Source organism: Temnothorax longispinosus, chromosome 10 (genome assembly GCF_030848805.1).
Source record: "Temnothorax longispinosus isolate EJ_2023e chromosome 10, Tlon_JGU_v1, whole genome shotgun sequence".
Taxonomy (NCBI): Eukaryota; Metazoa; Arthropoda; class Insecta; order Hymenoptera; family Formicidae; genus Temnothorax; species Temnothorax longispinosus.
The window spans coordinates 1-10,694 of NC_092367.1; the positions used below are offsets into that span (position 1 = coordinate 1).

A 10,694-nucleotide genomic window follows, 5' to 3' on the forward strand; every position below is an offset into this window, starting at 1 on the left:
AGAAGTAGGTTTTTTTTCAAGAAAATTCTACTAGGAAACGTATATTCACGTATGAATACGAGAATTCTCTTCAATTTTATGTAAATTCAATCAGGTTGAAGCTTATATTCTTATAAAATAATATATATTCTTAATGATCACATAAATAATCTTATTTATAAAAATACAACTTATTTAAATTTCAGTTCTTTAAACGCAAACATAATGCGCATATCATGAAACACTGTATCATGTTTTTAAGTGATCACATTTAGGTATGTATGATATACTTTATTCTATCATTTTTTTTAGCACATATGGTAAGTTTGACATTTATTTTATACGTACTTTGACAATTAGGCGTCTTGAATGAAGAGTTCATGGGAAGAAAATGATAAATTCATAATTAATCCATTTTAAGCACAATTTTATGTTTAAAAGTAGAACTTATAAAACTTATACACCATGTTTCTTGATCTTTTCGCGATTTTCTGCCGATGTTAAGGTCCGTATTCATATGGCAGTTTTATAGATGTTAGCCTTAAATTGATAGAAATAAAGCTTAAGTCGTAGGCAAATAAACCAATCTTCGATTACTTTAATATTTGAGATAATTTTTCGTTTTTTTTTTCGTTTTTAAGACTAATAATAAACCAACAAACGCTAAAATTAGACCAACAATCATCAGCATACGATTACGCATCGATTAGGCTTTTTTGAAATTAAAAATAAAATTTTTCCGGCTAACTTAATGCTAATTTTTCTTTTTAAATTTAAAAAAAAATTAAGAACCAACAAACGTTGTAATTAGGCCAACAATCACCAACAAACAACCAACAAACGATAAAAAAATATGAAAATTAATAAAGTCGAAGTTGACCGGCTAAAGGCCTTCACACATAAAATGTCGTAAGGACGTAAAACGTAGGCGTAAGAAAATCGATCAATCCCAATCAAGTATTTCCCCCTACTGTGGTTACGAACAGCACAATACTTGATTGGGATTGGTCGATTTTCTTACGCTTACGTTTTACGTTCTTACGCGATTTATGTGTGAAGGCCTTTAGTTTCTCGACGTTGGCGACACTGAAACGAAGTTTCGTATTGTCACCGCGCGAGGTCTCCAACATCAATTCGGAGTTCGGCCGTGACTCCTGTCGACCCTTAAGGGGATCCTGCAGTGACTGGCGAACTTCCTCGATGTCGATAATGTCAACCTTTCTAATTTTGTTTTCCCTATATCTGTCTTTGTCTAACGAAATGACATCTGTCCTTTTTTCGATTGCTCGCCATCTCTCGCAAGATCCGGCAACTACTGTTGCTGCTCTTCTTGTCATTTGCATCCGTATTTGCATTACTAAAATAATTTTTCGATGGATCTTTTTTTGTACGCATTGAATCTTACTTCTACTTGCACGATATTATTCCTACATGTTTTCCCAAGGGCAGATGATAAAAATTATGTATGTATAAACTGCAGAATTTTTGTTTTGAGCAAATATTGTCGTCAGGTGACAGCTGCGTATGTGCCCAAATAAGTAACATTTTTAATTTTTTGGCGTTTTTGATATAAAATCGCGTTTTCTGCCCTAGATTTTTGTGCGTACTTTAATTCTAGACCAAAAACTTGCAATTCTGTAAAGCCAATTAAAAGATCCATCGAAAAACGATAATGTCGGTAAATCATACGGCTGCAGGATCCCCTTAAGGGGATGCTGGAGCCGTAGCCGAACTCGATCAGCGTCCATAAAGAATTAGTGCTCACCGATTCTTACATATACATACAGAGCGCAGCTGAACTCGATCAGCGTCGATAAAGAAGTGCTCACCGATTCTTACACATACATACAGAGCACCTAACCTTGCATCTTCCACTGGTCTAAGGTCTAAGTAATATCTTTTTTTTTAGGCTTCAAATCTTACTTCTAATTGCACGATATTATTCCTGACAGTTTTTTGTAGAGGGCTGTATCACTATTTTCTATAAAAAAAACTGCAGAATTTTTGTATAAAGCAAATATTGTCGTCAGGTTAGGACAATATTTATAAAAATAATTTTTTTTTAGTTTATCAGAAAAAATGATGTACAGCCCTCTACATCTTTGTGCGTACTTTAATCGTGTAAAAGGATTTTCCATTCTGTTCAGCCAATTCAAAGATATTGCTTAGACCGATAATGTCAGTGTCGCTGTCACTCCAGGATCCCCTTAGGCCCGGTCTACAATGGATGTCGGAAGTCGGAGTCGTAAGAAATTGACCAATCACAATCTATTATTCTCCTTGCAGTCGAAAAATAATGAACTGTGATTGGTCAATTTCTTACGACTCCGACTTCCGACATCCATTGTAGACCGGGCCTTAAGGCTTAGGGCTTAAAACACCTATTGTAGATGGGCACTAAGACCGTCTTAAGTATGATCTTAAGATGTTATGAACCAATCACAGAGCCGTATTAGCATCTTAAGACATTACTTAAGATAGTCTTGAAATAAGATTCGACTATGAATACGGGCCTAGATGCCTTCTAAATAAGGGCCCGGACACACACTTTTTCGTAACAGTAACCGGGAACGTACGGCCGTACGTTCCCAAATCGAGCAACGCGATTGGCCGAAACTTTACTGTTACTGTTACGAAAAGTGTGTGTCCGGGGCTTAAGGCCCGGTCTACAATCAGTCGTATGTTGGAGTCGGATGTCGGAACGTAGCCGATGGTCCAATGGAGAAAATTCGTTTCCGAAAAAGAAATTCTCTCATTGGACCATCGGCTACGTTGCGACATCCGACACCGACATACGACTGATCGTAAACCGGGCTTAAGGCCCGGTCTACAATGGATGTCGGAAGTCGGAGTCGTAAGAAATTGACCAATCACAATCTATTATTCTCCTTGCGGTCGAAGAATAATGAACTGTGATTGGTCAATTTCTTACGACTCCGACTTCCGACATCCATTGTAGACCGGGCATAAGAGCCACCGCACAGTCCATGGGACCGCACCCTAAAGGTGAAATTTCATGGGCAGTGAAAAGCAGCAGCAGTTCGTACTGATTGGCTACAAAATAGAGAAGTTCTAAAAACTCGAGAACTTTTCTATTTTGTAGCCAATCAGTACGATCTGCTGCTGCTTTTCACTGCCCATGAAACTTCACCTCAAGACAGCCAGTTTTGATTGGTCCGCCAGTTTTGTCAAAAGCAAGGGAACAGAAAAAGAAAGAGATATAAGAGAGAAAGAGAAAGCGATATGAATATATAGCCTTCTCTCTCGCACGATTTTGACAAAATTGGCCTTATGGCCAGTTTATTATTATAGGGTCTCTTTATAGTTATACTGTGATTCTGTGATTATATAGAGGTATACTCTCCCACCCACATGGGGACTCTATCTGCGATCGCTCGCTGCGCGGCGCCCGCGGCGGTCCGCGGTGGCGCCGGTGGCGGCGATGCGAATATTGCGAATGATGCGATATTGCGATCAGTCATCAGTCTTTCACGCACTTTCACGAGTTTCACGACTTTAGGTGCGTTTTCACTCATGTCGAGATGTAGGCGACATCATATATCGGAGTCGCCGACATCGTATATCGTAGCCGCCTACGTCGTGTAACGTGGTAGCCTACGTCGTGTAAGATGGTCGCCGACAACGTGTAACCATGGTCGCCGATACCATGTAATCATGGTCGCCGTCATCGCCGTTATCGTATATGTATTAACATAGCATATAAGAATTTTGTAAAGTGAAAGTTAATAAAGTAATAAGAGTATTAAAAAAGTATTGAAAAATATAAAATATAAAATATAAAAAAATATAGAATATAAAAAATATAAAAAATATGGAAAGGACAAGCGTAAGTAAAAAAGTAAATCTGTAAAGCGTAATAAATACATATAAATATAAATATAGATATAAATATAAATATAAATATAAATATAAATATAAATATAAATATAAATATATAAATAATTTTTTAAAATTAAAAAAGAATAATAAAATGTCGGTAATTGTTTAGGAAGACGAAATTCAGCAGTATTCCTGCGGTGTGTGGTGCTAAAAATCTGATCCCTAATGAAGAAAATGAAATCGATCACGAATGCTTAAATGGTCTTTCAGTATCTGTTGATTCAAATTTTGTTATGCGTCCACGAATAATAATAACGGGAGTTATTGCGGTAATGAAGGGAAGCAGTTCAGTACCTGGTGGTGGACGTGAAATCTCGAAAACAACTCCAACGATTTCTTTTAAAAATCTTTTATAGGTTGTTGAAACCATATCTAATAAGATATGTCGGAAACAGAATTTCGAAAAAAATTCTTTAAAAATATTTTTTAGTTGCAAAAAAGTATAAAATTGCATTTTCAATTTTATTAGAGAAAATGCAATTTTACACTTTTTTGCAAATAAAATATTTTCTTTTAACAATTTTTTTCGAAATTCTGTTTCCGACACATCCTTACAATTAGATATTGTTTTCAACAACTTATAAAAAATTTTTGAAAGAAATCGTTGGAGCCGTTTTTTCGAAATTTCATGTCCATTACCAGCTACTGAACTGCTTCTCTTCCATTACCAATAACTCTCCTGTTATTATTAATATTAATAATTTTTTTTAAATAATTATAAAAGAATATAGAATTATATGTGCCAAAGTTTCAAATACTCAGAATTCTTTATTTCTTAAATATTTAACTCAGAATTCTTTATTTCTTAAATATTTAACTTAAAAAAAATCTATTTTTTCGCTTGTCAAGGCCGGTTGTCTACCCCCTTAAATATTATTATTATTATACATATACCTATTCGTGGACGCATAACAAAATTTGAATCAACAGATACTGAAAGACCATTTAAGCATTCGTGATCGATTTCATTTTCTTCATTAGGGATCAGATTTTTAGCACCACACACTCCGCAGAAATACTGCTGAATTTCGTCTTCCTAAACAATTACCGACATTTTATTATTCTTTTTTAATTTTAAAAAATTATTTATATATTTATATTTATATTTATATTTATATTTATATTTATATCTATATTTATATTTATATATATTTATTACGCTTTACAGATTTACTTTTTTACTTACGCTTGTCCTTTCCATATTTTTTATATTTTTTATATATTCTATATTTTTTTATATTTTATATTTTATATTTTTCAATACTTTTTTAATACTCTTATTACTTTATTAACTTTCACTTTACAAAATTCTTATATGCTATGTTAATACATATACGATAACGGCGATGACGGCGACCATGATTACATGGTATCGGCGACCATGGTTACACGTTGTCGGCGACCATCTTACACGACGTAGGCTACCACGTTACACGACGTAGGCGGCTACGATATACGATGTCGGCGACTCCGATATATGATGTCGCCTACATCTCGACATGAGTGAAAACGCACCTTTTCACGCTTTCACGAAAGCCGGAGCGCCCGGAGCACGGAGCACGCTCGTCGGAGGACTCGGAGCTCGGACAGTCGGAGCTGTCCGACAGGTTATACACCGCAGCTATGAGTGATGTTCTCGTGATCGGTTTTGCGGGACGATAATTCGCACTTTCCTATGTTCTCGCGAACCGCCGCGATTGCGTCACCATGATCTCCAGCTCCACGGTCCCATTTGTTTCGCTGTTTCTCTTCCTGCTGAACGCTCGGGCGGGTCCCGTGCCGGATGCTCCGAAACTGTTGATCGTGTCTTACGATGCGTTCAGGTGTGAGAATATTCGTGGTAACATAAAGACATAAAAACGAAGTATAAGATTTAGAAAAATTATTGTTACACGAAAAGAACGGTTCTGCTGAAGTATATGTACAAATTAATGGCTGCAGATATAAATCTGAAAATAATTATAGACCATTAAATTAATTATATAGCACGCTCAAGCATGATCCCAATAAACGAATAAGTAAATTGTCCATAATAGTATGACAACAGATTTGCTCAGATATTGCAACAAATCAGTCTGTATTAAGGATGTATCACGTATACCTTCCCAGCAAAAAGCATAGTAATCTGAGAAATCTAATATATATCGGTTGTATGCATACTTTAACGGTTGACTATTATTGCATATCATAAACAAGGACTTAATATTACTGATATTTAAGTGATTTTAACCATTTTTTATCATTACTGGCAGCGTATTTGTAAATATTCTTAATAGAGGTTCAAAACTTTTGGCTGGGAATCTTGCCTGAATCCAACTGCTAGAAACAAAAGTCATACATATATAATCTGGATAAAGACAGAAAGTAACGGTTAAATATACGGTAAATAAATACGCTGAATAAAAAATAAAAAGAAAAAATATACGGCATTGATACACGGTTTCCGATAGATTAAAAATTTTATCGCTATCGCCTAGCATTGTGCAAGGGGCTTAAATATCGGAACATAACCATAATCTGACAGTATAGATTGTCAGCAGAAATGTGAACAGAATTTGTCAATTTATAAATATTTAAATGAAATACATTTTGGTAGATTCAAAAATATTGTAGAAATACAAAATGGTAGATTCTGATCAATTTCTGGAGTCAATCTGCTATGTGTCTGCTGAACACGCCCATTATATTCTGTTATAGAGTCTGACTGAAACAATCTTTTTTAATTTCGGCCGAAACTTTCATGGGAATTCTAGAAGGGCCATATGTATACACGCACACAGATATACTATACACTTTTTCTTTGTATAAATATCATAATTTAATTATTAAAATAATTACACATGTTATAACAATCCTACTATTACAATTCTATTATCACAACCTGTAGTATGTTATATATTATCCGTAGTATCACAGTCATATTATTGAAACAATAACAAAATTTCTAAACATAAAGTAAAAATATTTTTTAAACATGTCTGAAAAATATGGAAAATAAACAGTCTTGGCTACATCGCTGAAACTTTCTTCCAATTTCAGCCGAAACCAAAACCGAAACCGAGTTTTCGGACTCTATTCTGTTATATTTCTGTTGACATTCTATATATGTAAAATTTGTAGTGGACGCTTTCAATATTGGGATGATAATGGTGCAAAAAGTTTTGACATTCTAGTAACCAAACGTCATATATAAATATTTAGACGGTACCACATGATTATTTTTAAATCTATATCTAGCTAAATTTTTAGATATTTCAGCAACCATTCTTTTCATATAGGATCTTATTTGGATCTTACAGAATGACTGAAAGCATCAGTATTGATTTATTCTGTATTGCTATTTACTTATTGAAATGTGGAAGAATACATATGAAATGAAAATATATAGGATTTTATTTCATTTCTCTTTCTTCTGTATAGATATGACTATTTCGAGAGAAATTTGACACCTTTCATGAGCCACTTAAAGGTGGAAGGCACTTACACGGACTATATGATGAATATTTTCGTCACCAAGACCTTCCCCAATCATCATACGATGGCGACGGGATTTTACGCGGAAACACATGGGGTTATAGATAATGAATTTTTTGATTCTAGGAAAGATAATATTACTAAGTATTCTTACGAACTGTATCATTACAACGACAATATTCTGCCTATTTGGGTATGTAGCAAGATGATAATTATATTTTACTTATATACTTAAGCATGTTTTACATTTTATTAACACATTTTTCGGTTTAACGATTTCAGACGGTTAATGAAAAAAGTGGCAGACGTAGTGGCACGATGATGTGGCCGGGTTCTGTGTTCGAATATCAAGGAACGTCACCTACTTTCGCACAAGTGTGTTGAATTAACATACGGAATAATATACCTAGCCAACACACATATTTCAAATCAGGACATATGACGTCTTTAAGACGTCTTTATGATCCCAATTTGGGACATTGTGTTCACTGGGTAGATATACTTAGATCTTAGAGATATCTATCGATTATATTAATAAAATATTTTAGGCTTTTAATGACACGATTTCCTGGGAGAAACGAGTTGATGAATTATTGTCGTGGTTTGTACATCCCACAAACCCGATAAACTTGGGGATATTATATATTGAGGATCCAGATTACCATGGTCACGCTACAGGAATAAATAGTCCCGAATTTAATGAAATTCTCAGAAAATTGGATAATATTACAAAATATATGCACGACAAAATTGATTATTATGGTTTGACAGATGATCTTAATGTGATTCACTTAAGTGACCATGGCATGGCATCAGTCACGATGGAAAGAATAATAAATTTAACAAATTACATCAATGCTAGCGATTATATATTCGTGGGAACTTCTCCGGGATTACATATCTTTCCACATCCTGGTAAGGCTGGTTCACGATACGATTTGTGTGGAATTATTGTCTTTGTTAAAACTTTGTCTTTTTTAAAATACGTCACTTAGGGAAAGAAGAGATGATTTATCAGAAATTGAAGTTTGCCGCGGAACAAACGAAAACGTTCAAAGTATATAAAAGAGAAGATATTCCGAAGAAGTATCATTATGGCGATAACACTCGTGTAGGACCCATTTTTGTCATAGCTGAAGTTGGATATGCATTTCAGAACCTTTATGATACCATAGAATATTATAAACGGAAATTTAATATTACAGGTAATTTTGTACTGGCCACACACTTATTGCTATATATGTACTATTTTTATATAACTTTTAACGTTGTTTCCCATTCAGTTAACAATCAGACAGAGTTTGGGCTGCATGGTTATAATAATGAAGCTAAAGAAATGCATCCATTCTTCTTTGCGAATGGACCTGCTTTTATGCCAAAATGTAAATTGGAGCCTTTTAACAATACAGATCTATTTCCCTTATTTTGCGAAATACTTAATTTGAAGTGCCCCATAGTTAATGGCACTTTATCTCACATAACAAAGTGCCTTAGGACACAATCGAAAGATATATCAATATCTACATATAAAATGTTCAGTAAGTATTTCTTTTAACAATGTATGTAAATAATAAATAAATTATTCTTTTAATAAAAACATGGATTTTACAGAATCTTAATAATATTTTTGTTTAGTTGCAGTCATCATAACCACCATGTTAATAGGAATTTCAGTAGTGGCGACAATAATTTATAGGAAAAAACGAAGATTAGCATATAATTATAGGTAAAGAACAAATACATGATGATAAATATTAATGGATCGATTTTCTTGACTTGTAGCAGTTTTAAAAATTTGAATTTTTTTCTCTTTCTTTTTTATAATAAATTTGCTACTCTTTTATTTTGTTTTATCTAAATAACAAAACTCTTGTAGCATTAATAAGATTTAATAACAAAATTATTTTTATTTTTCAGGGAATCGTATTATACGTTGGGCGAATAAGATATTACAATTTATAATAAACATAACATTATACATCTTAGTTAGGTTTTAGTTAGTAAATTAATCTAATATATGACAGGGATATTATACACGAAAGTGATATCTATATAAATTATTATGTTTTCAACAATGAATAGTACAAATATAATTTTTTATCTCCTTTTGGATCTCCTCTATGTGTAAGGAAACATGTTCACTAGATATAATTTAGACATTAACGTAATTATTTAGTGTTGGTACAGATTTTTAGACATTTAAAACGTTAAGAATTTGTTAAATCATAAAATGGCATCATAGAATAGCAAATTCAAAATAATATTTCTCATTAGTATTTATAAATATAACTTACTAAACTACGATATGTGATCTTATTATTATAAATGTAACATTTCTGAGTAAATTACAATTATTAACTCCGTTTAACTTTTATTTTAGAACATTACTGGATGAATATGAAACTCAACAGCTTTGGGACGAAAGTTTAATACCTCATTTATGAAAAACTTTCTCTCAAATAAACACATAATTTTTAAAAAATAGGAACGGATTCATACTTTTTGAATTATTTTCTTCCTCTAAATAGTACACAATTTGTCCTTTTCTAAATATTGCATCACAAAATAGAAAACCTTCGCGTTGATTTACGTCAAGGATTAATTAAGCAGTTTTTAAATCTCCTTTTCCATTTATTATCCGATAATGACTCGTGTTGTCGAACGGATTTATCGCAGAATTGATCGCGAGCAAGACACGTAATGGAGGCAATTTGCATTGAGTTATTCCACGTGAAAGCTCTTACGATCCTATTTGCAAGATCTCCTGACAGGTGAAGCGAGATGTCATTACATATTTGAGGCAATGGCTTTGAGAAGATATAAATAGCGAATATTTTAATATACGTATATTTCATTTGTAGAATTGCATTAGATAATTTCCCAGCAAACACAGAATACACCGAGTGAGCAATTTGCTATCAAATTGCTCACTCGGTGTATTCTGTGTTTGCTGGGTTTGGGTTCTCAACAATCAATGATATTTTGCAATATTATTCTCCATTGTTATAGATTAATTCAAGTACATCGTAGCGAAAGTAAGCGAAACTATATCAGATGCTTTGTGTTAATAAAAATATATAAATTTAGAATTGTACTTGGAGAATTGGAATTATGCATTTACTGTATAAAATTATGCATACACTGAAATGTTCCCCGACTGTAAAACGTTCCCTGATGAATAAGATTAATTACGTATGCAGAACAACATAGTCGTATCGATTAGAATTATGTATGAAACATGTAGATATATAATGCTCGAGGCTCCGTTTGATTCATTTATTTCATGCCAAAGCGACTTTGTACAATCGTCATTAACGTGGATATGACGGAATTAATCGACG

General features: G+C 33.4%; 1 protein-coding gene across 2 annotated transcripts; it reads left to right on the forward strand.

Moving 5' to 3' along the window:
* Positions 1-3,466: 3,466 nt before the first annotated feature.
* Positions 3,467-9,657, forward strand: LOC139820330 (ectonucleotide pyrophosphatase/phosphodiesterase family member 5). Of its 2 annotated transcripts, XM_071790501.1 has the most exons (9): positions 3,467-3,499; positions 5,416-5,702; positions 7,300-7,546; positions 7,636-7,728; positions 7,902-8,268; positions 8,349-8,558; positions 8,637-8,891; positions 8,989-9,079; positions 9,271-9,657. In XM_071790501.1, the coding sequence occupies exons 2-9, from the start codon at positions 5,587-5,589 to the stop codon at positions 9,296-9,298; spliced, it is 1,407 nt and encodes a 468-aa protein (XP_071646602.1). In that variant the 5' UTR covers positions 3,467-3,499; positions 5,416-5,586; the 3' UTR covers positions 9,299-9,657. The 2 variants fall into 2 exon arrangements, with proteins under 2 accessions (XP_071646602.1, XP_071646601.1); XM_071790500.1 differs by lacking the exon at positions 3,467-3,499 and having other exon boundaries at positions 5,323-5,702.
* Positions 9,658-10,694: the final 1,037 nt, after the last annotated feature.